We start from the raw sequence: 27192 nt of genomic DNA, 5'->3' as shown, positions 1-27192 counted from the left end.
CTCACTGGCATTTCCAAGTCCCCAGTGTCCCCCGAGACACAGTGGGGCTGTGCCCCACGTTAGCCAACTCCATCTGGTTCACAGCTTCCGGCTGCAGCAAGAAGCCAGAGCCCAGGACGCTGGCGAGGACCCCCACCACATGGTGACCCACACCCACCAGAGAACCGAGGGACCCCAATAAAAACCAACCAACCAAACAAAAAGAACACCCAAATCACACACACGCACACGCACGCACACACTCACATTCGATATTCTGACATGGAGAGGCCCACGGCTGCTATTGGAGGGAGCAAAGGCAGGGGAACTGTGGGTACGACGCACAGGCCTGGACCCTCCCGGCTTGAGTCGGCCAGAGCAGCTTTGTGCTGGTCATCCTGAGTCCGTGAGGGTGTCACCTCTCAGAAGCCACCAGCCCAAAATGGGACTATTGCTTGCGGACGGGTGGCTCAGAGCCCCCTCCCCTGCACCCCAGCCCCCACCCCTGAGTCTGCTCCTAGTTGTAGAAGTCCGTGGCAGAGGGTGGTGAGCACAGGTGGCATTTCCTTCTTTGCCACCGCCGCGGCCGCCTCGGCTCTCCCTGGCCTCTCTGTCGAAGCTGTGCTCCTCGGAGGTTGCGCCGGGTGCTCCAGGTCTCACCTCCCCCGTCCTGAGGCACGGCAAAAGGGTTTTCTGGGGAAGCAGAAGGAAACAAAATATCACACGGTGTCTCCTACATGGGGACGCACTGGGAACACCTCTCTCGGGCCTCAGGGCCAGGAGAAGCCGGGTTTTTCTGAGCACGTGACCTGTCTCTGTCTTCTGGGTATTGAGAACTGTTTGACTTTAAGACTGGAAGCGAGACAAGGAAGCCTGCGTCACTATGCTTATAGAACAATACAGAGCATACCAGAGCCCCGGCCCATGCAATAAGACAAGAAAAGGCACAGGGTGTCAGGAGCGGAGGAGAAGGACCCAAATTACCACTGTGGGCAGATGGTACACACAGTAAATCCCAGAGAATCAACAGGCCAGTTATTAGAACAGACAGTGCACGTAGAAAGACATAATTTTCAGTCTGTGAGACATCACACCAACTTACAAAAGCCGACACTATTCTTTTACCTCAGCAATTACCAGAGTGATTATATGTCTTGTCTGGGGCAGTCCCAGTTCACCTACGGTTCCGACATAATTTTTAATATTGCTCCCCTGTCACCCTCAAACTGTTCCGATTTGGATGATAAACCATGTGGTCACCCTCGCTATAACAAAAGAGTAAATATTAAGAACAGATACAGATACCATTCATAATAACAATAAAAACCATTCTGAATCCTGGAATCACACCCCTGGACATGGCCACATCACACTAAGCCATGGGGGGCAATGCAGGGGCTCCTGGTAGAGGGTCAGGAGGGTAAACACCAGCCCACAGGGCACTTACAGCTTTGATTGGCAGAGTCGAGTCTCCTTTGTCCTTTCTTCCCTCAAAATCACCTCCAAACAAGGACAATGAGGAACAGAAACACAATGTCCACCTGTGGCAGACACAGTGAATCCCCTGTCCTACACCCATTTATAGGGGCAATTGCCCGGTCACAGATACTCTCCTTCCCAGGCTCCCTTGCAGACAGGGGTGGTCACGTGACCCCGCCCAGCCAATGCTGTGTAAGAGGAAGTCTCCTGGAAGGAGACATGGGTCCAGAGGAAGACCAGGAGGATGTAGGACCCTCACGAATGCGGGTGGAGGGAAAGCAGGGAGAAACCTGGTTCTGGTGGTGCCCCCAACTGCCCACTCCCCCCACTACAGCCGCGTTTCTGCTACTCGCATCTGATTACAGCTCTCAACTGATAAGCCGTCTTCAACCAGCGCCAGTGCGTGCTGGCAGGGGCAAGGGAGGGAAGTTGAGGGAGGGGCTCTGACCAAGCCAGCACAGCCCATCTTTCCAGAGAGAGTGACACTTCCAGGGGCAGAGCCAACCCCCACCCTGCATCATGGGAATGTGCACGTGGGCTTGGGGTGAGAGGGCCCGAGGAGCCTTCTCCTCTGCTCCACAGAACCAAGCCCGGTCTGGTGATCCCCATCTCCTACTTCATCTTCCTCCACAGCACGTTCTCCCTCCAGCACCCCACATATCTCACCTACTGGTTGAGTTTACCGTTTGTCTCCCCCAACTAGACAGCAAGCTACCACAGGGCCATGTGTTTGCGTGCTGTGTCTATTGCTGTACTGAGGGTCTAGAGCAGCAACAGGCATACAGTAGGGGCTTAATAAATATTTGTTGAACGAGTGAATGAACCAAGGACTTCAAGCCCACATGAACCATCTTTTAAGTATAAAGTCAACAGGAAAACTCTTGAACATATTTTTGAATTGTAGTTCCCACGAGCCCTTCTTATATGAAGTACCTGATGAACAAGGCTAAATGGAGTAACTCTGGCAAGAACAGCGGCACCGAGAATCTCTTTAACTGTAGGACTGCCTGAAACAAATCTAAGGATTGCGACTATTATAGAAAAGAACGAAAGAGAAGACAGAGAACTGACACACAGTGGTGCGCCTTCAGTTACCCCACGACCATGGGTCACTGAAACCACGGATAAGGAGGAAAACAAAACCACGGATAAGGGGGGATACTGTAGGGTTCAGTACTATCCATGGTTTCTGACATCTGCGGGGGGTCTTGGAGGGTGTTCCCCGTGGATAAGGGGGGACTACTGTAAATAACAATAGATAAGAGGGGTGGAGGTGAGAAGGATGGAGGTAATGTACATAAACTATGTCTTAGTCACTTATAGTTGGGGGTCTAAAGAATCATTTAGAAGTATAAGCAACATTAGAGGTACAAGGGGAAATAGAAATAATAATATAACCACTTGAAATCATTTGGTGGAAGGGAGAGTAGAGAGGGAAAGTAGAAATATTCTAATTTGGACATCATTCATAGCAGGGAGAAAATAAACATTGTCTAAAGAAATAGAAGATTAAGGGAATCATATCACAGTATAATTATGAAGCTAACCAAGAGATCAAAAACACAGCTTTCCAAATTGTCGGAAGACATATACACAAAAAATAAAACAAAGAAAACAGAGACCATATGGTGAAAATTGACAACCCACGCAAAAGCTATAAAAGCAGAAAGCATATCATAAACTATGATGACAGAACTAAGACCAAATGTAGCTGCCATATCAGTAAATGTTAATGAGCCACACGCTTGCTAAAAAAAAAGACTCTCAGACCAGATTACAAACAAAATCCACTGAAAGTATAGTGATTCAGAAAAGTTTCATCAAAAGGATGGGCAGGTGATGAAAAGTTCTGGAGACGGATGGTGGTGATGGTTGCACAACAATGTGAATGGATTTAATGCCACAGAGATGTACACTTAAAAATGGTTAAAATGGTAAATTTTATGTTATGTGTTTTACCACAATCAAAAAAAAAAAAAAAAAAAGGATGGGCAGAAACATAACACACAAATGCAAACTAAGAGAAACCAGGGTTCTTGATCTGAATGTTAGACAAAGCTGAAATCAGGACAATAAATATTGAATGAGAGAAAGAAGGGCACTCTGTGGGGATCAAGGGTGAGTCACCATGAGGATCTAAAAGTAACAAGTCTCTATGCACCAAATAACATAGCCTCAACATTCATGAGAAAGAACGGCTGGAAATTTAGGAAGAAAAAGACAAAGTATGCTGGTATTAGTGCATTTTAATTCACCTTTCTCAGTCCCCTGCAGATGAAGATGGCAAAAACATAAATAAGGATATAGGGAGCCAAATAACTGAATTAATAACACAGTATATGTGTGTGTGTGTGTGCGCGCGCGCACGTGCGTGCCTGTACGTGTGTGTGTGTATTAAACAGAATCTACCTTCCGTGTAAATGCTCTTGAAAATACACACACAGAAAATGACTATCAGGCCACAAAGAAAGTAAATTCCAAAAACTAGAAAATAGACAACATTCTCTGATCAAAATATACTAGAATTTGAAAAGATTATTAACAAAACCACAAAACAAAACAAACTCTACCACCAAGAAGTTTAAAAACTCTTTAAAATTACTTTTGAGGGGCTGGCCCGGTGGCGCAAGCGGTTAAGTGAGCGCACTCCACTGCGGCGGCCCGGGGTTCGCTGGTTCAGATCCTGGGTGCAGACCGACGCACTGCTTGGCAAGCCATGCTGTGGCACCGTCCCATATAAAGTAGAGGAGGATGGGCACGGATGTTAGCCCAGGGCCAGTCTTCCTCAGCAAAAAAAGAGGAGGATTGGCAGATGTTAGTACAGGGCTGATCTCACACACACACAAAAAATTACCTTTGAAACAGAGAGAGAGCAACAAATCAAAATTGCAGGATATCTAGACGATAATGAAAATAAAAATATTACAATTCAGAACCTGTGGGATGAAGCCAAGGCAAGACTCAGAGGAAAATGTATAGCTTTAAATATTGATATTAATAAACAAAAAAACCACTAATTAACTATCCAACTCAAAAAGTTAGAAAAGAAAGGCAAAATAAACCAAGGAAGGCACAGGAAAGCAATCAATAAATTAAAACTGAAATGAAGTTAAAAATGTGAAAGGAAGGGATGAATAAATAAATGCAATTTCTGTGCTTTTGGAAAACAATGAAACACATTATCTGTTGTGAATCTGATAAAGCAGGAAGGAGTGACCACTGGGGAGTTATCCGTTCTTCTGCGCGCCAATTCCACGTCTCCACTATCCCTTAGCCCCTCCGCTGAGAGCCCGAATAGGACAAACAGGTGGGGAAAGGGGGCCCCTCTCTGCCTGACCGTCTCCGAGCCGGGACCTTGCTCTTCTCCCGCCTCCACAGTGGGCTCGGACTGGATCCACACCATCCGCTCTCCTGGGCTCCAGGTGCCGACTGCAGATCTCGGGACTTCTCAGCCTCCATAATCGCCTGAGCCAATTCCTTACAGCAAATCTCTTTATATATATACGGCCCATTGGTTCCGTTTCTCGGGAGAACCCCGGCTAATACACCGGCTGCACCAGCGCCTCCCATCTCTTCTCCCAGATAAACACCCGCCTTACGCCCTCACGCCCTTCACGTCGCCTTTTGGAGACCCTCTCTGACCACCCTCTTCAAACGTGCACTCCATCTTCAACTCCCTCCCTGTTCTCACGTTGTTTTTCTCTCTAGCTCTTACCACCATCTAACAGTCCACATATGGTCTGTAGGCCCCAAGACAGCAGGGATTTTCATTGCTGTCGGTCCACTACTCTATCCCCAGGACCAATAATGATGCCAGGCACAGAGCAGACGCTCAGTAAAGATGAGGGGAACAGACAAATGATGAGAGAAAACCGCGGGAGCCTACGCGCTCAACTCTGTCCGACAAAACCAGAAAACCTCGACGAAATGGGTGAATTTCCAAGAAAACAGAAATTACCCAAAGGATCCAGGAAGAGAGAATCTAAACAGACCAATTGCCAAGAAGAAAGGGAGAAACTGTCACATCACAAATCCACAGTCTAAAATAAGAGGAATGCACATAAAGCCTCCATGGGAAAGTCTTCCAGAGCACAGACGAAAGGAAGCTGCCACGTTCTCTCGCTTGTCACGTTGGCGAAGATCAAAAGGTGGGGTGCGCCATGCGTTTGCTGGTTTGTGGGGGGAAGCCTCTGCTCGGCTGCTGGTAGGAGGGACGTCGAGGTCACTTCTGGAAGGCAGTTGGATACGTAGCAAAGTTACAGATGCCCACGCCCTCAGATCCAGCGATTCCACCCAACAATTACCCTACAAATATGCTCGCAAGGGCAAAATTCGTACAAGCCCATTCATCACAGCAACGTGGGTAAAAGTGAGAGATCAGGGGGCCAGCCCGGTGGCGCAAGTGGTTAAGTGTGCACGTTCCGCTGCAGCGGCCCGGGGTTCGCCGGTTCGGATCCCGGGTGCGCACTGACGCACCGCTTGTTAAGCCATGCTGTGGCGGCGTCCCATATAAAGTAGAGGAAGATGGGCATGGATGTTAGCCCAGGGCCAGTCTTCCTCAGCAAAAAGAGGAGGATTGGCATTGGATGTTAGCTCAGGGCTGGTCCTCCTCACAAAAAAAAAAAAAAAAAAAAAAGTGAGAGATCAGGATTGACGAGGTGCCCACGGTAGGGCACTGTGCAGAAGTGGTGGCTCCCCACACGAGAGAGAAAGATGCAGACAGTGGAGAGGCCCGGCACCCGCCCCAGGACGCATGCTCAGACCCCTCCCATTCTCGGATCTCTGTCCCAGGACGCTGTCTTCGGGATTTGTGGCTTTAATAAATGCTGAGGCCTCTCCCTTGAGCTTTAGTCTTGAATTCCTACGGCCTCCTGGATATCCCCCCGGCATGCCTAACAGGCATCTTGTTCTTAACACATCCAAAACCGAACTCCTAAGCTTCCCTCTAAACCCGCTCCTCCTCGGTCCTCCCCATCTTGGCTGATGGCAGCTCCATCCTTCCAGCAGCTCAGGTTGAAAGACTTGGAGCCATCCTTGACCCTTTCTTTTCCCTCACACCCAGGTCCAATCCATCAGCCAATCTCATCTATTCAAAACAGACACAGACTCTAACCACTTCTCGCCATCTCCACCACCACTACCGTGGTCCAAGCCACTGTCCTCTCTCGCTGGGCGTATTTCAATACTCAACTCATATCTCTGCCCTCACCTCCCTACAGTGTATTCTCAGCACGGAAGCCAGAGTTCTCTGTGCTTTTTAAAAATATATATATTAAATTTCTTCTGCTTGAAACCCTCCAATGGCTTCTCATCACCAAGGCCCTGGTGACTCTCCATGCTGCCCCCTACCTGGTACCTTTCTGACGTGGTCTCCTGTCACGGCCCCTTGTTACTCTTCTCCAACCACATGGGCCTCTTTGCTATTCCTCCAATATTCCTGGGTGCTCCTGCCTCAGGCCCTTTGCACCTGCCATTCCCTCTGCCTAGACTGCTCTCTAGGCATCTATTCATGGCCCATTTTCTCAGCAACCTCAGGGTCTGGTGCAGACGGCTCCTCACGGGGGCCTTCCTGACCCTCCTGCACCCCAGTCCCCTGCTCTACTTTCCTGCCACACTCCCCACTGGCTGACATCCCACCTCCGTCATTTGAGGACTGTCTGCCTTCCCACCAGCTCATCCATTCCATCAGGGCAGGGCTTATCTGGTGTTGTGCTCTCTGCTCTATCCCAGCCCTGGGAACTTGAGTTGGGGGAGGCATGTGGTAGGTGACTCAGACCGCAGCCTTGGAGACCCCTCTGGAGGGGCAGACAGTGACACTGGGCGGGTAAATGCTGAGACAGAGGGAGCCCCAGGGACCGAGGGAAGAGGAAAGTCGGAGGAGGTTCACGGAGGAAGTCCAGGTGGTTGTCTAGCCTTTGCTTGGCTTCCCCCAGGGACAGTGAGCTCACTACCTCACAGCCCATGGTCCTTCCGGCTGCTCAGTTAGCTGGAAAACTTACATTGGGGTCAAATCTCCCCCCGTGGTTCACAGCCTCGCCCCTCCGCCCCTGGTGGCCCTTCTGGCAGCAGCAACGTCCCTTCTCACTCGCCGTTGCTGTTCCAGGCTCCCCATTCTCTGAGCGGAGGCAGCGTCACCCCCGACCTTGGCCGAGGCCTCCACGTGGCTGTCCCTGCTCTGGCCCCCATCCAGGCCAGCCCCGTATCCCCCAGGGTGACTTCTGCTCCAGTCACTCCCGAGGGAGACACTGCTGTCTGGACGACAGACCCAAAGTCCAGGTTGGTGCCCCTCGCGGGGGAGGGCGCGCCCTGGGAGGGGCCGGCTCAGGGCCTCTGTGGTGTTGGCGTCGCTCTCTCTCTGAGGCCGGGCCGTGGACCATGCGTTTGTTTCGTTATTTCTCATGCCTTAGATACACATTTTACATACACTCTTTTGTACAACAGGAAGTATTTCAAAATCAATAATGTTGAAAACGCTCTGCTTATGGCTTCCCAGATGGTAACGTTTTGACGCCTTAGCTGGGCCCTCGGCCTCTTCCAGTCTTCCAGACGTCCCTACTGTTTCTACCATCACGGCCTCCACTTCAAAGGACTCTCTTTCCAGAAGGCCCGAGTGTGCCCACATGCTGGCAACACCCTCCCCTTTCTCAGCAAACTCCTACTCATCCTTCAAGACCCTGCTCGCTGGGCACCCCTTCCATGCAGCTTGTCTGACTCCCATGGGCCTTTGTGACAGTCAGTACCGCATGGCGCTGTAGAGGGGCTGGGGACAGTAACCACCACTGGCCTCGGAGTCAGGCAGGCCTGGGTTCTGCCCCTCACAAGCTGTGTAGCCCAGGGCAAGTCACTTAACCTCTCTGGGCCTCAGAACCCACCTGATGCCACTTCAGGCCCATCCTCACTGCTGGCTGACAGGGACTTTCACCGCATGGACACCCCCTGGCCGGCCGACAGCTCTGCACACAGCCCAGCCCGTCGCCCCACTGTGGCCCATGCACCTCGGGAACACTTTGCCTCTACACAGCCTTCCAGAACAACGCTTAGGCAAATGTCAACTGTTCTGCTTTTGTGGCGACCAGGCCTCGGCCACGTGGGGAGCTGCAGTCCACGAGTGCGGGAAGCTCTCCCTGTGCGGCTGCCGGCTCCCATCACTGAGAGCCCCCCTGCCCCTGCCCCTGCCCCTGGGGCTGCCCATCCGCCAGGCGCTTTGCGGGCGGCCTGACCGCTCACTGCAAACAGCCCCGTGGAACCCAGGCTCAGGGCCTCCAGTGCTCCTTCCGCTCGGTGTCAAGGCCGACCCCCCGACTAGGCCTCTGGAAGCCCTTCCTGGCGGCATCCTCGGCCAGGCCTGGGCTGGGTGCAGGGGCACAGACCTGGGTAGGCGTGGGCCCCGCCCTGGAGGGCTCTGAGCTGGTGGGGGAGACACACCAGGACCCTAAGCAAGAGCAGCAGACCCTCGCTGTGTTAGAGGCGAGAGCCTGGGGTCCCAGGGGACACGGCCTCGGACAGGGACAGGGGCTCAGGGAAACTCTCGGGGAGCTGATGCCCGGCTGGGCCCCGAGCAGAGTTGGCAGGAGGACGAGGAAGGCACTCCAGGAGGAGGGCCCAGCCCGAGCCAAGGCTGTTCAGGGGATCAGAGTGGACGGCCCAAGACGCTCCTGGCAGGAGTGAGCTGGGGAGACGGCAGCCACCGAGCACTTCCGCTGCCAGGCGAAGGCATTCGGACGCGACCCTAGGGCTCCGGGAGCAGACATGGAAGGTCCTCTAATTCTAATAAAGGCAAGGGGTGTGGCTGGTGTGCATCTGGTGGTTCTTCTGTGCCGGACACGGTTGCAAGCACTTTCCACGCACAGCCTCCCTTAGCTCTCCCAACAACCCTCTGCGGTGGGACCATTATTTCTCCCAAAGACAGAAGAGGAAACTGAGGGTCAGGGAGGTACCGTAACCTGCCCAGGGTCACACGTCCAGTTAGTGGTGGAGCCAGGAGCCCAGCCTGTGCTGCTAGCACGGCTGCCCTCTGGTGCAGGGCAGTGGCCTGGGCGGGCTGCGGCAGGAGGCCGGCTGGGCAGCGGCCACTGCTGCCCTGTGAGGGGGGCAGAGCCCGGAACCTGGGCACTGGGCCACCAGGACAGGAGGGTCCGCAGCCGGCGCCTGCAGCCTCACTGGGAAGACGACACAGAGCACCTGGCAATTTGAATAACAACGAAGGCTTCCGGAAGGCTGAGGAGTCTGTAACAATCGCCTCGCCCACAGAAGCAGAGTCACGAGGCAAACATGACTAATGGCCAAGTGAACTGCAGACAACGCGCCCTCAGCGGTGACAACAGCTGGCATTTATTTAGCACTGACTCTATGCCAGGAAGGTTTTCCATGGCGTTCTCAGAGCACCCCTGAGAGATGGAGACACTGTTAACCACGTCTTAGCAAGGAGCAAACGGCACGGGGACCCTGAGTGGACCATGGGGGGTAAGGTGGCAATCCCACGGAGCTGGGATCCGAGTCCCCCGGGGCCGAGCTCTTAGCCACGGAAGCTGTGGTCCTGGGAGGCTGCCTGGAGGAGGTGTGCTCGTGTAATGACAGAAAGTGAAACGCAAGCATTGGGAAAATGCAACAAAAAACCACTGTGAGCCGCCCCTACGCGCCCACAGGCTAAGATGAGAAGACTGACAACAGCAGGTGCCGGTGAGGAGGCAGCGCAACGGGACGCTCACATCTCACGGGAGGAGTGCAAGATGGTTCGGCCGCTTTGGAGAACTGGCTGGCAGTACATACTGAAGCTGCACACGCGCCTGTCCTGTGGCTCTCGGATGCACCTGTTAGGCACAGTTCCGGCCCCCGAAGAGGCCCCTGTCCTAATCCCCAGAGGCTGTGAGCGTGACCCGCGGTGAAAGGGATTCTGAGATTGGAGATCGTCCCGGGTTATCCAGGTGGCCCGTGTAATCACGAGGGTCCTTAAAAGAGGGGGAGGGAGAGTCAGAGTCAGAGAGGGAGCTGTGAGGATGGAAAGGGGTCAGAGTGACGCCACTGCTGGAGGGCCCACGGGCCAGGGAGGGCGGGTGCCTCCAGAGGCTGGAAAAGGGAGCACACTCTCCCTAGAGCCTCCAGAAGGAGCCGGCCCTGCCCGCACCTGGATAGCAGGCATTCACAGGACTCATTTTGAACTCTGACCTTCAGAACTATAAGAGAATATGTTTGTGTTGTTTTAAGCCACTAATTTGTGGTCATTTGTTACAGCAGCCACAGGGCACTAGCACAACACCCAGAGAAAGGTGTACATAAGTTCCCCAGAAGACCTGCGTGAGTGTTCAGAGCAGCTTTATTTACAGTGGCCCCAAAGTGGAAACAACCCACATGGCCTCAACAGGTGGACGGTTAAACAAACTGTGGTACGTCCATACAAGGGAATACTACTCAGCAGTGAAAAAGAAGGAGCTATTGATACACGCAACAACATGGGTGAATTTCTCTCATAGACAACTTGTCGTGTGAAAGATGCTGATCCTAAGAGCCCACACCATCCAATTCCATTACGAAGCCCAAGATCAGGCAAGATGATTAGGGGCCAGATGTCAGAGGAGGGGTGTTGAGGGGGCACAAGGAAGCCTTGTGGGGTATTGGAAAGTTCGATATCTTGTATGGAAATTCATCAGGCTGTACAATTAAGATGGCACTTTATGGACTTTAATGCAGAAAGCGTAATGCAAGCTGCTGGGTGCCTTCCCCCTGGAAGCTGCCTAGCGCGGTGTCTGGCGTGCAGCGGCTGCTCCAAGAATATTTTCTAAGGACCCAATGGAAGCGGCTGCCTCATGACACCCCACCTCTCGTAGAGTACACGGCATCTCAGGTGTGTTGCTCCTGTCTGGGTAAAAGTAAACCCTCTGTGCAGCTTTGCCAATTTACAAATGACCTGCATACTTACCATCACATCTGCATGCCGCCCCAAAGGCAGGCAGGGTCCCCCATTTCACAGACGAGGAGCCTGAGGTTTGGAGGGTGGGGGGATGTTGGGTGGGTATTGGTTGGCAGATGCCCCACATCCATTCCCTTCTCCCCTTCTGGACTAGTCTCTGCATCCCTCAGGCCTGACTCATACCCACACTGGGACAATCAGGACCCACAAGACCTGGTTCTGGGGTCTGTGTCTGAGCCAAAGGGGATGCTGACATTGTCTTTGCTGCTGGGTTTGGACTCTTGCTCTGGGAGCTGGTGGCAGCTGACTCATGACCTGGAAGGGGGCTGGGCCTCAACCTCAGAGAAGCAGAGGTGAGAAATGCAAGACTAGGTCCTCTTCAGATGGTGGGGGGCTGCTGGATCAAGCCTCTCCTGAAGCCCCATTCCCCTCTGGCATGGTCGGCTATATGAGTTAAACATTCTCTTTATCGTGTCAGTTAGTCTGAGTGAGGTTTGCTGTTGCCTACAAAGCAAGAGCATTCTAACTGTAATGGTCATTGGGGCAAATCTGGCCTTGGGCCTGGATGTGAAGCTACACCTCCCGCTTCCTGGCCAGGGCACCCACTGCTCCAGCACCTGCTTTCAAAGCCCTGGCAGACCTGTGGGACCACCCGGTTCTTGCAGCTTTGCTGGGAGGGAAGCAGAGACGACGACTCCATTTTACAGTTGGGTAAAGTGAGGCACGGGGCCACAGAGCGCAGGGAGGAGCTGGAGAGAGGCCCGAGCCCACAGGGGACCAAACCTTCTGAACCGTGGCTCGTCTGGCAGCCTCTCCCCACACCCAGCACAGAGCCTGCACGCAGTAGGGCTTCATGGGAGTTTGCTGAACAAATAGAGGAGGGCAGGGTACTGTGTGCTCCGCGGGCTGGACACACGTTCTCTGCCTCCTGCAGACCTGTCCCCCAGCAGGATCCAGTGTGCAGGGGTCCAGGGCACAGGTGGGGTGTCCCAATTGATGGGGTCACTCCCAGAGGCTAATGTGGTCCATCCACGGATGCGGATGCAACAACGTCCCTGAGAACCTGCCCAGCGCCTGCTCAGAGGGGACCTCAGGCACCAAGCATGAGGCCTCCCGTGTGATCCGAGATACTGAGCCAGAGTCCCACAGGCTCAAACCTGCACGGGGCCCAGCTACCCACGTGCCGTGTGATCTCGGGCAGGTCACTTGGCCTCTCTGTCCTCAGTTTGCCCATCTGTAAACGGGGGCTGCTCCCGGCCCCCATCTCTGATTTATCATCAAGGCCTGTGGTGGGTGGGCAGCCCTAAGACGGCCCCCAAAAGCCCACCCCCAGGTCCTCACGCCCTGGTGTGGTCCCCTCCCCCTGTGGGTGGGCTGGACTGAGGGACTTGCCTCTAATGAACGGATAGAAGACAAGTGATGGGGATGGGCTGTCACCTCCAAGATCAGGTCACAAAAAGACCGTGGCTTCCGTCTCGCTCAGAACTCGCGCGCTGTCTCTCGGAGCCTCTTCTGGGGGAGCCCGCTGCCGTGCTGTGAGCTGCCCCACGGAGAAGCCCACGTGGCGGGCAACTGAGATCTCCGGCGAGGACCCGAGGCTACCAGCGGCCGTGCGAGCCAGCTTGGAAACGGATCCTTCTCCAGCTGAGCCTTGAGATGATCGCGATTCCAGCCAACTCCCGGCCTGCAGCCGTGCCGGGAGCCTGAGCCAGAGGACCAGCTAAGCCGCACCCAGATCCCTGACTCAGAACTTCTGAAACCAACGTTTGTGTTTTAAGTTGCTAAAATTTGGAACAATTTGTTACACAGCAGCTAACTAATACAAGACCTCAGGGCAGGACTAGAGATTCTGGGAGGAGAAGGCTCTTGGGGACCACGCAGCTGGATTTCCTGCTACTGCAACCTCAGGAAATGCCCCTCCGGCCTCGGCTCGCCCACTCCAATGACGGGGAGCTCACTGCCCACGGAGCAAAGCGAGGCTGCTGTGAGGCAGGCTGCCCGGTAAGGCAGGTCTCTCCTGGACCTGCACCCTGCTCGCTGCATCCTCCCCCCGCCATCGGCTCAGCCCTCGGGGGCCCTCAGCTCCAGCCCAGTTCTGGAGGGATGGGCGGGCTCCACGTCCCCCAGAGTGAACTGGTCTCGGGATCACAGCCTCACTGCGCTCTTCCCTGCTTCAGGCTAGAGCTGTCGGAAGGCAAGCAAGGGCCCGGTCCCTGCCGCTCAGGGTGTGGCTCTGGTACACAGCAGACCCACAGTGCGTGCCAGCCTTTGCGCTCATCATTAGCCGTTAGCCACCTTTCTCCATGAGCCTCGGTTCACCCATCTGCTAAATGGGGACCTTGTGAGGACTACACGAGACAGCGTATAAAAGTGCCTCGCACACAGAGAGTGCTCGATAAACGCACGTCTTGTTAAGTGGGGGGAAAAAGTATTTCAGGAGGGGCTGGCAGAGACCCTCTAGGGGATTTTTATTTTGTCTTTAGCAAGATATCCTGTTGGTCATCTAGGTGGATGAAGATGGCGGTGGACAAGGCGCAGAACGAGGGGCTGAGGGAAGGCGTGTGTGCACGTGTGTGTGTGTGTGCACGAGTGTGGCGGGGAAGGGGAGGCTCTGGGTTATCCAGGGCCCCTCTTGAGACCTGGACGTGACGCAGGTGCCCCTGGCAGAGGTCTAAGGACCCAGACGGAGGAATCAGGTCGCCCCTCACTGGCTGTTTGACCCTGAACGTGCCCCCTGACCCCTGGAACCTCAGGTTGCCCGTCAGTAAAATGACAAGAGAAACCCCTCCCCGAGGGGGCCGCGGTGCAGGTGGAATGGGTGGGGCTCCCCAGAGTGGCCCTCGTGCCCCAGGTTTCGGTCACCGGGTCTCTGGGAAAGACGAGAGGCCATCAAACTAAGATCCCATTTGCAGACAAATTAGGACTATTTTGGGTTTCTTGGGCCCTGCGTCATTTTAAAGAATTTAATGTGAACCGTCACTTTCTCGCCCTGAGGACGAAGCTGGCTGTCGTCCCAGGGAACATCATGGGCAGACGGACGGGGGAGGGCAGGGCCACGACTGTGGGCCGCGGCTCGTCCAGCAGCTTCCACAGACAGGATGTTGGCTCTGTGTGTCTCTCGGAAAATCCCACCAGCATCTTCCCAGCGCCTTGGTTCAGGGTCCCAGACATCCGCTTTGGAGCCCCCACTTCCTTACCATCCCCCACCCAACCCACCAGCCAGTCCCGTGGGTGCCGCCCCTGCCTCTGTCACCTCCACTCCTGTGATGGCCTCTCTGCTGGACTGCCAGCTCCCTTCCCCACTCACTGCCAGAGGGAACTTTTAAAAAGGCCCATTGGGCCATGTCCCTCTCCTCGAGGGCTATCCCCCTGTCCCTGGAATAAGAAGCCCATTCCTCACCAAGGCCCTGCACAATCAGATCCCCTGCCCCTCCCCTCCTGTGCTCCCCTTCTCTCCCCACACTCCTGCACCCCAACTTTCCTTCTGATGCACGAATGCACAGGCTCTCTCTGCCTCAGTGCCTTTGCACATGCCACTCCCTGTGTCTGGAACGTTCCCTGCTCCCACCTCTATCTCCTCCAGCCTCGGCAGGCTCACTCTTTTCCATCCTACAGATCTCGGCTGCCCAGAGAGGCAGGGCAGGATCACGGACGGTGAACGCCGAGCTGAGGTCCTGTCGTTACCCTGCAGGGGAGCCTTGGAGGGATGGCAGAGGAGGGAGGAGCAGGTGCCTCCACAGACGCAGGGCTGGAGGCTGCTCTGGCTCTGTAGTGGGGGAAGGGGTCCGCGGGGAGCCGGGCCTGGCTCTGGGCCTCATTATTCAAGCCCTGCATGGAGCCCTCCTTCCCATCACTTCACCCTCCCGACCTGCAGACATTTCTCAGGGCGCTCGGGGTCTTGAAACAGCCACATCCTAAAGGGGAATTTTTAATGCCGCTTTGGTAAATATTTGATGCTGCTGCTTTCACGGGAGATCTGGGATCCGCATTAAATGCCACAAAGTGCCCGGACGCCATCCTTTATCCGGCCTCTGTCCACAGCTCCCCCTCCTCCCGCTCCGGGAGAATAAAGACTCTCCCTTCGCCTCCAGCTATGAATTTTTCAAAGCGCTTTCCACACTCATCCTTGTCCCCGGTCAGCGTCTCCATCAGCCAGAGAGAAGGTCAGAGAGGTTTTCAGTTGAAAGACACCACAGAAGCCTTCGGTCCCTCTCCTCGTCTTACACGAGGGGAGGTGAAGCCCAGGGAGGGACGCGGCTTGCCCAAGGTTACAGAGCAAGCCCGTGGTGGGGGGAGTGGAATGAGCAGCTGTGATTCCCACAGGGCTCTGCTCCCAGCACTGGGATCCTCAGGAGGATTCAGACTGCCCCTGCCCTTGCCCAGCCCAGTGGGCACAGATGTGACAACAGAACACGTGGCCCTGGCTGTGACGGGAGAGGGGAACAGGGAGAGAAATCCTCCAGAGGAGGGACAGAGGCCTGGGGGAGGACAGTAACCTAAGAAAGGTTTTGAGGGATGAGTAGGAGCTCGCCAGGAGCTGGGGTGGGGAACCCAGTGAGGTGACCAGGGTTGAGTGAGCGTCTCACGGGCACAGACGGGGTCTGATCCATTCTGTGTCCCCAGCCCTGGCCCGAGGCCCAGGCGTTGGTCCGTGTTTTATACATTCTTGTGAAATCAATGTGCCTCCTACCTCCAGGGGTGTCTGCATCTTTCCTTGACCATCCACGGCTCCTGGTCCCCCGCCCCGGCACCGTCCCCATCTCTGTGCTCCCTCCAGGCTGGGCGCCGACCTGGCCCCGTTTCTACGTTACTGCACCCCGCACGGCCTCAGGTGCCCCCGCCCATTCCCCATGCCCTGTCCACGGCCCTCGGGTCAGGATAGAGGAAGCAAGAGGGGGCCGGGCTGCAGCACACAGCACACACACATCCAGGCACACACACAATACACACACGCACAAATACTACACACACACCCACACACACACCCACTGTACACACACACAACACATACACCCCCCCACACTGCACACACACACAACACACACATACACTGCACACATGCACAAACACAATACTACACACACACCCACACACATACTTAGATCAGATGCACCCCCCCGACACACACACATACTGCACATACACACCCCCTAGTCTGCCTTTCTCAGCCAGCACCGTGGCCAGGGAGGAGGCCATCTATCCTGGGCACTATGCCCCAAGCCCACCGCCCCTCCTGGGGCCTCCCTCTGCCCACCTGTGACCTGTCCCCCCCTTTACATCCCCCCCCCCCCCCGGCGCCACAGCCCAGGGCTCCGCTGCAGTCCGTGATGATGACCCCGCCACGCCGTGCCTGCTCCTTCGCCAGCGCTGGCCTTCCCGTCTGTGGCCACACCACACGTCCCTCCTGCCAGGCCCGCAGTCGTCTCCCGCTCCTGCCTCCAGTCCCTCCATAGAGCCTGTCTACTCTACCTCCAAAATATTTCCACATCAGTCCATAATCCCCAGCACCCGCCCCCCAGCCTATACCGACCGCCACAGTCTCTTCCCCGGGGCTCAGCGACGGCCTCCCCGCGGCCTCCCTGCCTCCACTCCCGCCTCCTACAGGCGGCCCTGCCCGCGGGGGGCTCTCACCCAAACTCCCGCCTGACCAAGTCACCTGCTGCTGAGAGCGCTTCGCCGGCCCCGTGTTCCTTAAGCTAATGGACACGCTCTCTCCCCATCGCCGCGGCCCGAGTGTCCTCGCCTCTCAGCTGCCGTCGACTGTGAGATGCGCCATGGCCTGATAACGGCTTTTCTGGAGAGAAGTAAGCAGCGCTCCACTAAATGTACACACTGGGACATGTGGATGTCAGAGACCCTGCCAGGTGACAGAGAGGTGGCCCTAGAGTCATGTAAGTGACAGTATCAGTCAGGGTCCAGGCAGGGACACAGCCTCTGGGGGGTTACGGAACAGGCATTTATTACAGGAACCTGCGTTTCCAGACTCGTGAGCAGGAAAGGTCCAGAAAGGGGCGTCAGGGCCCAGAGGAGGGTCACTTGGCAGCGCTGGACGGGAGCACCGGGTCCATTGGCAGGGGCTCTGGGAGCCGGGTGGCAGCTGAGGGGGCCTGGAGTCTGCAGAAGGCTCTTGCCCTCTCTGAGCTCTCCAGGACACGTCTGTGGGGTCTGCCAGCCTGGGGTCAGCAGTCGGGGAGGAGGGCTGGACACAGATGGGAAACCTGAAGACACACTCGGGCCGGGGCACCTCTGCAGCCCTGCCTCCCTGGCTCTGAGGCCACCAGGGCCCCGGGACGGCCGTTTCCAGCCTCCCCAGGAAGTGGATTCTGGAAAGGAAGACCCCAGGGTAACCAAATTGACAGCAGAACCATCTAGCACAATATCCCCCTTTCTGGTCTGGTTGGAAGAGCTACGACATAAGCCCTCAGCTATGTCCACGAGGTGGACAGAGACAGGGCAAGGGGATACTTTGGGGGTCTTTCCTATGAGTGGGGTGCTGGGCTGGGCCCTCCGCACATTCTCTCGGGTTCCATCCCCATGATCCCCCTGCCAGGTGGGGATTATTTCCTCCCCCACTGATGTCTGCCTGGCAGCTCAGAGAGGGGAAGAAGCGTGCCCAAGGACACGCGGCCGGGCAGCACAGCGCCCGATGCCAGCCCAGCCCAGGGGGCCCGGAGCCCCTCTTGCACCCCAGGATACAGCGCCTGCGATTCCCGAAGCCCCGGGTCTCGGTGCCCAGGGCATGACGGATCACTCCCGGAGCTTGCCGCCAAAGCCATCTGGCAACGCTTCCCCCAGCACCCTCCGGGGCGCCTTAGAAACAACAGGAAGACCGTTCTGGAGGGTGTTTAAGAGGAGCGGCGCCCTCTCGGCCCGCAGGCAAGTGGTGGTTTCCATCATTCTGACGGGAGCCGAATGCCCGCGTTGGGAGACATTTGCCGGGCCGACAAGCGTCTATTCTTGGAAACAAATATTTCACTAGTTCAGGCCAGAGTTTTAACAGCAGAGGAGACAGAGGGGGAATAAACAAGGAAAGATTCCTTGGTCCCCCTGACTCTCTGTCACCTGGATAGTGGAGATAAATTTCTGCCCCCGCCCTGGGGCGCCTGACCTGGGAGCTGGGCCCGTTAAGAGCCCCTGAACTAAATGGTTTTGGGGACAGAACGGCCATCAGCCCAACCTTGATTCTCCCTGCACGGTGATCTCGCTTTCTCCGTTACCCTTGCTGCAGCCCGGAGGGTGATGGTACGGAATCCTGTCCAGTGGGCATAAAGGAACACCCTCCTCTCTCGCAGGTAGTTGATGATTCCCAGGTTCTCCCAGGCCTTTCCGGAAACATCTCTGTTAACTGCTCACCAGAGCTGCATCTTTGTCTACACAGTAGCCGCCACACTGACTGGGTTAGGGAATTTTTATTAAGATTCCAAACTAAGGTGCTGGGGGGGCAGGGTGGGTCTCCCCTTGGGCCGAGGGTGAGGGCAGGTGTGCAGGAGCCCCCTCCAAGGTCGAGGCATGTCCGACGTGGCCGCCTGGCAGCGCATCTCTGGGAAGAGGGGCACCCTGTGTCCATGCACCTGCTCTGTGCCTGGCTCCTAATGGGCACCATCTCCATCCTCCTGATGCCCCCACGTTCACAGACAGGCAGACGGGCCTGGGAGGAGTGAGTGACTCGCCCAAGGTCACAGGGCCCGCACATCTGGTTGGCCCGACCCAAGGCCCTCGCTCACCCACGCTGCTGAGCTGCGTCCTGGGCCCAGAGACAGCAGAACCTCCATCTGGAAATCAGCCTGGAAGAGGGATCTGCAGACAATTGAGCTCAGTCTAGTTCATTCTGGAAGAGAATCTTCACAGCGATTTTTCCAAAACCTTCTCTGAGGTAGATTTGTCCTGTGGCTGAGCACTTTGATTTTCCAGGCAAAGGAGGAGGAGGGTCAGATGGATTTTCTGCGCATCACCGGCTGGCGTTCCTGAGGGCAGGCTGCGTCTTTCTTATCTTGCATTCCAGCACTTAGCACAGGGCCCGGCCAACCCTCAGGAAGGGCTTGTTGAATGAATGAGTGAGTGAACGGTGTCCGGGCTGCGTTCTCACAACGATGCAGACTGTTTCCGAGAAGGAAGAGCTGGATGGAGCTGGATAGCTTGCAAAGGGGCTGCCCAAGACGTCTCCTCTGGGGGCAGGGGGACTGAGAGCCAGAGACGGGACAGGAAGGTTGACCAGTCTTTCTGCTGTCTTTGCTCCTGGAAGGACCAGGAGCTGGAAAGGGTCCAAGAATCTCCCTTCCAGAACCATCCAGCCAGCACTGCCCTGGAGGCCCATCTATGGCTCCTGGAGACACCGGGACGCTGCCCTCACAAGCGCATAAGGACACCTTCAATTCTCCACAGTGAGGTGCGCCAACCACCGGGCCGGGCGGGTCGTTTGAGGGGCTGAATACACGAGCATTTGAGTCTTTACGCACAGCCATGTGCTGGCAAACACTTGATGACCAGATCTCCAGGGGAAACGAGCCCTGATTTGTGGCATGTCCTGCCCATTTCCGTGTGTAAATACCGCCAATGCGACATCCCTGAACGCAGAGCTGGGAAGACACGCGCAGTAGCCACCATCACAAGGTTTCCATCACACAGATACAATAGGTGCAAAACTCAAGAGCAGAGATAATAGCAAACGTAGCCAAATAATTAGAAAGTGAAGAGTTTCGAGTATCTATTACTTTTGCGTTTAATATAATTATTTAATTGTAAGTGTATACCATCTAATTTTTAACAGTGGCTGCGTTTCACAGCAGGCTCCCCAAATCCCTAAAAATTTCACTACCAGCTCTCACGAGCCAGTGCGAGCTGGCCCCGGCACATCTTGGATATGTTTATGGATTTGTTTTAATGTGCATTAGGAAAAATATAACTCTTAAAGCAAAGACAGGGTTGCTCCGAGCAAGTCTGAGTTTTCTAAAAAAGTGACTTGATTTAAAGTCAATTAAAAATGTATTAAGTAAATGGTATGAGGGGGGTTTGTAGACAAGAGGAACACCAAGGAGCTGAAGTTTGAGAAATAAATGTTGCTTTATGGAAATGGCTTCAATTACCACCTGTCCTGGGGGCACAGTAAAATAAATGGGCAACCCACGAGAGAGGAAACACAACTATTAACAAATGGAACGAAGGGCGCTCGAGCTCACTAACAACCCAGGAAATGCAAATCCTATAAAAATGGGGGTGCTGGGCTGGAAAGGGGCTGTGAAGTGAGCGTCCTCAAAGGCAGCTGGTGACAGTCCCTTTGGGAATGCCGCTGGCACCGGTATAAAGAACCAGAAAACTTCCACACCCCTCGACTCCATCATTTGTCCCCCTGGAATCTACCCAGAGGAAACAATTCAAAACAGGGAAAACCATAAACACTTAAAGGTGTTGGACGCCACCTCTTAATTTCTAGACTATGTTTCTCCCCCTTCGATGTTATTTGTCACAGTAAAAAAACTGTAAGCTGCATCCTTGCCCCTCTGCAGGGGAACGGCCGAATTAATGCTAGAACCTGGAGTCTGGACCACTCGGTAGCTGCCAAAATGATATTTAGAAAAATTAAGTAAAACCACTGGATAATGGCTAATTTAAAGCTAAGTGAATAAAATTAGAATGCAAAACTATGTGTACATCATTATTAGAAAAGTGTAAAAGCCGGCACGTAAGAAAGCAGGAAACGCAAACTACCTGTAGTTGCGTGGGGGGTTCTGTGTGGCTTTTCTCTCTACTTTTCCTCTCGCACTAATAACCACGACACTAACTACAATCAGCATTTTTGAGGCACCTGTCACATGCCGGCCCCTGTTCTGATCCTCGCAATCATCCCGCAGGCTAAGTCGACCTGTGTCCGTTTTCCTGATGGGGAAACTGAGGCTGAGAGAAGTTAAATCATTTGCCTGAGGTTCCCCATCAGCAAGTGGAGGCACGGTCTGAACCCACTCTGACCCCAACGCTGGCAGCTCACGTCTCTGCTGGTTTGCTCAAGTGTGGCGATGAGATTTTGGAAGCAAAGTTTTATGTAGAGCAGCCTCGGTGGTGCATTTTGCTTTCTGGGCTGCTGGTCCTCCTCTGACGGGGTGGGGTTTCCAGGGGAAGGGGGCAGGTGGCGAGCTGCCAGGTGGATGGATGGGGACAGCTGGCTGCCTCAGCTCCTCCTCGGGGCTCCAGAAAGATTCGGAGGGCTGGGAAAGACCTTCACAGATGGTGCAAGAGAAAGGACGAAGACCCCAAAACCAAACCAAACCAAATCAACCATGCGCACCTGGTGGCCGCGACGGAGCCAGCGCCCGGCGGGACCCACACTGAGTTTCCAGCCGATACTGGGCCCAGGCGGGAGAGGGCTTGGCGAGCCAATGCCTGGAGCCCTGGACCTCAGGCGCTTTGGGGTTACGCGGGGTCCCGCCCCAGGGTGGGTGAGACCTGATTTGCACGTGGATCCCACTCCACCGGGCCCCGCGCGGGGCCGCGTGCTTTGTGAGCACCATCTCAGGATTTAGCTCTCTCAGCGCGGGAAGCACAGGCGGAGACGTGGCTCCTCCCCTTCCGAGAACGCGGGCTTTGGAGTCAGCCGGACCCGGGGTGAATTCCGGCGCAGCTGCTGTGCAGCTCTGGGCCAGCCGCTAACTTTCTCTGAGCCTCAGTGTCCTCCTCTATACGCGGAGCTCAGGAGGACCAAGCCGCAGTGCTGTTGGGGACATTGAGTGGCGTGGGTTGTTGCAGCTGCTTAGCGCAGTTCCTCAATAAATGGGAGACACCGTCATTAACAAGAATATGCAGTTCACTCATTGATCTGACGCCCCGAGTGCCTGTACGGGCCAGGCACTGGGCGGATGGAGAAGCCGCATTCAACATCACCTACTGACCACCTGCTACTGGGTGCGGGGGGTATGGCTGAGCACAGGCAGACCATCCCAGCTCTGCTGGGGTGTCCTTACAGTGGAGGAGACAGACATGAGACAAGAAACTGAACAACAGCAGGAGGTGAGCACTGCAAAGAAACTAAAGGAGGGTTAGGGTAGTAGAGAGGGATGGCAGGGTGGGGGCTGTTGCTGTTTTATAAACCTTGGCCAGGGAAGGCTTCCCTGAGCAGGTAACATCTGAGCAGGTGCTTGGGGGAAGGGAGGGGGCGAGCCATGCGTGTATCTGGGAGGAGAGTGTTTCAGGCAGAGGGAGCGGCAGGTGCAAAGGCCCTGGGGCGGGAGTGAGCTTGGCAAACTGCAGGGACGGCAGGGAGGCCAGTGTGGCTGGAGCAAGTGGGGGGGACCAGGACAGAGAGACTGGGGAGGGCTACTGGATTGGGTGTGGCCAGTGAAAGGGTTCTGGATTTGTCTCCTAGTGAGAAGGGAGCCATCAGCAGGTTTTGATTTATGTTCTAAAAGGATCGCTCTACTTTTCTCTTATTTTCTCTCCTTTGGGGGGGCAAAGGATAGAAGCAGGGAGAGATTTAGGAGGCATTGTTTCAATCCGGGCGAGAAGATGGACCCTAATGGAGGGCCTCCATAGAAGGGTGTGGAGGGCGGATTCTGGGTTCATTTTCTGGGTATCACTAACACGTGTGCTACGTGTTACGTGGGACAGAGGGTGAGGTGTCAGGTTGCCTCCAAGATTCCGTCCTGAGGAGACAGGGGAGGGGCCGGGGGCGCTGGATGTGCTGGTCTGCAGTGTCTCCTGAACATCCAGAGGAGCTGCCTGGGGACTCGGGGTTTGCACAGCCGGGTCTGGAGTCAGGGGAGGGGCTCTAGTGGGGACACAGCCGGGAGTGGGGTGCCGACGGACAAGACTGGAGACATGGGGCCGGGGGGTTCCCGGGGTGGGTGGAGACGGAGAGGAGAGGTGGTAGGAAGGAGCCCCCGGCCCTCCGGTGTCTCAGGTTGGGAGATGAGGAGGGAACAGCGAAGGGGATTGAGAAGGAACAGCCAGTGAGGGGCCGGGAACCACAAGAGGGTGGTGCCCAGAACCTGGGGCTCCCCGGGGCTCCCCACTTCTCCTCAGCCCTTTCCCTCCTCTGGACTTCACCTGAGCTGCTCTCTGCCTAGATTGCCCTTTCTCTACTTCAAGAAAACTCCTACTCATCCATTGAAACCCTTTCTGGGTGCTGACTGCTCCCTGGCCAGCTGGTACTCAGCCCAGTTGGCTGTGGACCCCGGGGACAGCTGACCGCTGTCTTCATCGAAGAAAACCTGCTGCAGGCTGATGCGATGCGGGGGGGGGGGGGGGGGGATGGAGGGCATCATAGAGCAGCTTCTACGTGCCAGCGCCTTCCCACGTCTCCTCTCATTTAACCAGACAGCACCTCGTCAGGCCGAGTCCATCACCCGCTTTCCAGGTGAGGGGAGTTTGGCTAAACTGCCTGCTGGAGGCCCTCCAGCTCTCAAAAAACGGGGCAGCAAGATGTGAACCCAGGTCTGTCAGCCTCCAAGAGCCTCTGTGCCTAACCACTCTGCTTCCTGCCTGAAGAAGATCAGAGCTTCGTAGCAGGCGAGGTGTTCACACGGGGGGCTTCTGGAGGGAGCACCAGGGGGGACGGGGAGGGACTTCAATGCCGACATCTGGAAACCCTCTGGCCCTGGAGGCTGAGGGCCCCGGGGCACGAGCAGAGTGATGCTCTGAGAGGTGGAAGGAGAAGCGTCGCGGGTGGAAAACCAGATGCCCCCGGATGGGGACGTGGGTCACTGGGTGACAGACCATCATCTCTCGAGAGACAATTACCGCAGCCATTAAAGCGAAGGTTATGAGAACTTCTCCATAATGCGGACGCTCGCCGGGACATAACGTTGAGTTAAAAAACCAAGACACACGATTTTATGTGCGGGTGGTGACAACTCTACAGTAAACAATGCGCAGACGACGGGAGGGGCTGCGGGGACACTGGGCTGCGTCGGGGGTGAGGCCACTTGCTGTCCACTCTTCCCGTGTCCTCCAGCAAGCCTGGCCCTTATGATGAAAATTAGGAATAAAGAGAGAAAACCGTGACTGCTCCTGGGTGGGGGCTGCGGCGGAGGAAGCAGCTAAAACAGGGACACAATAACGGAGACGCAATCAGGCCGCCGCTCCGGGCCTCTGCACCATCCCTCACCCTCCCAGGAGCCCTGAGCCTTCGGGGCGGGAGGGCGCTGTCTTAGGAGCTGCCCGGGCACACGGCTCAGGAGGGCGGACGTGGGGTTCGGACTCTGGACTGCCCGGGCTTTCCCTCCAGACCGTCATCCGCCCGCCCTGCCCCTCTGCTCAGTAGCGCTTGACTCATCGGTATCAGCAGGAAAATCACCAGCACAGACACATCACCCTGGACCAGCCTGGTCCTTTCTTCCGGACCCTGGGGACCGGTGTGCCCTAAGCACCGAGGGCCGGGTTGGGGTCTCTGTCCGGGCTTATGGTGGTCCTCGGGGCAGGGAAGAGCAGAAGAGAGAGGGCCCTGAGCCCCGGGAGACTTTCTGGGGGGCATTTCCAGCCTCTTGTGGAATACTATCAGTATAGAGATTTCAGCAGGAAAAGAATCTGACTGTTCTATGAGAGCAAAGAACCCTGAGATGCACTCAGTTCCTGTACAGCTCTCCCCGTGGAGATCCCCCGTGCTTGAAGCCCTCACCCAGGCCTTTGCACATGCTGTTCCTCCTACCAGGAAGACCCTCCCCCTCTATTTTTTTGCCTAACTCCTACTCATCCTTAAGATCATTCCAGCCATCACCTCCTCCAGGAAGCTCTCTCTGATGCTCACGCTGCACAGGTGTCCCCTCTGGGCTGCCTCCCATCACAGCTGATTGCTCACTGCCATCGTCTGTACCTGAGTCAGCCTGCCCACGTGTCCAGGCACCCGGCTCAGGGCCTCGCCCAGGACAGGCGTGGGGAACATCGGCTCCCATCCCTGCTCCTCTCTGGACCAGAATTGGACCCTAGACCCCATCCTCCTCCTGGCCCCTGCCCCTGCCCCTCCCCTGCCCTGGGTCCTGCCCTGGCTGGAGCCCGCGGCAGGGAGCCGGTTCCTGCCCAAGGCTCCAGGGGCATCCAGAGGCCCTCACTCTCTGTCTCCTGACTCCCGCCTGCCTTCCTCGTCCGGCTCCCTGGCTGAGAGGACCAGGCTAGAGACCCGGCCCTGACAGCAGAGCAGTCCTCCATGTGGCTGGAGAAGACTGCTGGGTTCAAATGCTGGGTCTGCTGGTGACCAGCTGGGTGACCCTGGACCAGTTACCTAACCTCTCTGCCTCGGTTTCCTCGTCTGTAAAATGGGGACTCGTCGAATAAGTGTTTGAGAGCTGAGGACACGGCAGAGAACCAAGCAGACAAAGCCCTTTGCTTTGGAGCAGGAACACAGGGCACCCTGTCCGAGTGCTCGCTCGGTGCCGGCTGCCTGCGTGTTCAAGGGTTGGCTGTTACTTTAAATTCGCTCCCAGCACCAAACCCAAGCGTGCCCCCTCGGGCCAAGCCTCCCTTTCCTCTCCACTGGGAAGCCTGGCTCCCTGAGCGGCCTCGCCTGCCCTACTGGGTGCTCAGCACTGGGACAGGCCCTTCGTGTGCCCTTGTCCACCTCTCATCACCCTTGCCCAGGGAGGTACTGAGACTCAGAGAGGGCCAGCAACTCATCCGAGGACACACAGCAGGGGAGGCCTCTGGTTCTGGCCTTTCTGCCACCCCCGCCCCCCACGGTCCCCGGTGGTCGTGGAGCCGCACTGATGAACAGCACCCTCCTGGGCTTTCAGCAAAGCCGTGTGAACACGATGAGAACAGAGAGAGCGGGGGTGGGGGGGCCTTCCCGTGCAAACTGGGCTTGGGGGGAGAAAGCCAGGGCCCCGGCCGGGGAGGACAGGGATTGGAGGGGACAGGGCCAGAGCTTCCTGATCCAGCTGGAAGCCTCGAGGATGTGAAACGCCAGCCCCACTCGGGACCGTCACTGTCTCCTGAATTCCGATCATGGACGTAGTCTTGGTATTTGATGTGATGCCAAGGGGAGAAGATACTCGGTCTTCTCCCTTCTTGTGATTTTCTGGAATTGCTCGCTGTTGGCTGCTGTCCTCCCCACAGAAACCACACACGGAGGACTCGCCGCAGAGCCGGGAAGACAGTGGTGTCTGAGCCTCATCAGGAGGGAGGTTCTGCGGTCGGTGAACTCGGGGACCCCACGGGGGAGGCACGAACGAGTTCTGCAAAGAGCAACAGGGTGTTCTGGACGAGGGAGGAAGGAGGTGAGGGAGGGTGGTGCAGGGGCCTCGCGGTGGGCAGAGGCCGATGGGCCGAGAGAGGCCCCGACATCAGGGGCGCCTCCTTCTCCTGTAGGCCACATGAAATCTGCAAACCTCACGTGATTTCAAGCATTGCTGTGGTCTTTTCTCATGCTGTTTCCTCTGTCTAAAGTGGCTTTTCCATTTTGTTCCAACCAGGTGACCTCCCCTCACCTCCCCAGGCCTGGCTCCTCGTTGCCTCCTCCTCCGGGAAGCACACCCTGACTCCTCCCTGCCCTGCAGGTCATGGTGGGCTCTCCTGGGTTCTCTGGGCGCTCCATGTTACTGTGGTTGTTCCCTGTCGTGCCCCATCAGCCCGGGGGGCCTCCAGAGGGCTGGGCACTCCCTCCACCACTAAAGGCACCGCAGGGATGGTCAGAGCCTGATTTGATTTGGTTCCAAATTACACGAATGATGTGACACCTCCTGTGAACCCCAGCCCCTCCCTGGCTGGGGGCTTTCCTGGCTGGCCCGGTGGACCAGGGAGAGCTGCTCTGCTCCTGCCAAGGGGGCCGGGTCACTCAGTGTCCCCTGTGGACTCCAGAGCCAGCCCCCAGGCCCCTGGGATTCTCTGTCAATCTGGGCCCTGAAGTCGGG

General features: G+C 56.1%; 1 protein-coding gene across 1 annotated transcript in view; it reads right to left on the bottom strand.

Moving 5' to 3' along the window:
• Positions 1 to 483: 483 nt before the first annotated feature.
• Positions 484 to 27192, bottom strand: part of SHISAL1 (shisa like 1) — a 75358-nt gene continuing 48649 nt past the window's right edge. Inside the window, exon 5 of the mRNA XM_058568180.1 lies at positions 484 to 672. Coding sequence (XP_058424163.1) covers position 672 — 1 coding nt within the window. The 3' untranslated portion in view covers positions 484 to 671. The remainder of the gene's footprint in view (positions 673 to 27192) is intronic.

Source organism: Diceros bicornis, chromosome 25 (genome assembly GCF_020826845.1).
Source record: "Diceros bicornis minor isolate mBicDic1 chromosome 25, mDicBic1.mat.cur, whole genome shotgun sequence".
In the NCBI taxonomy this organism is placed as follows: domain Eukaryota; kingdom Metazoa; phylum Chordata; class Mammalia; order Perissodactyla; family Rhinocerotidae; genus Diceros; species Diceros bicornis.
Note: the sequence above shows the minus strand (reverse complement) of the source record. Positions and strands in the feature narration are given on the sequence as shown.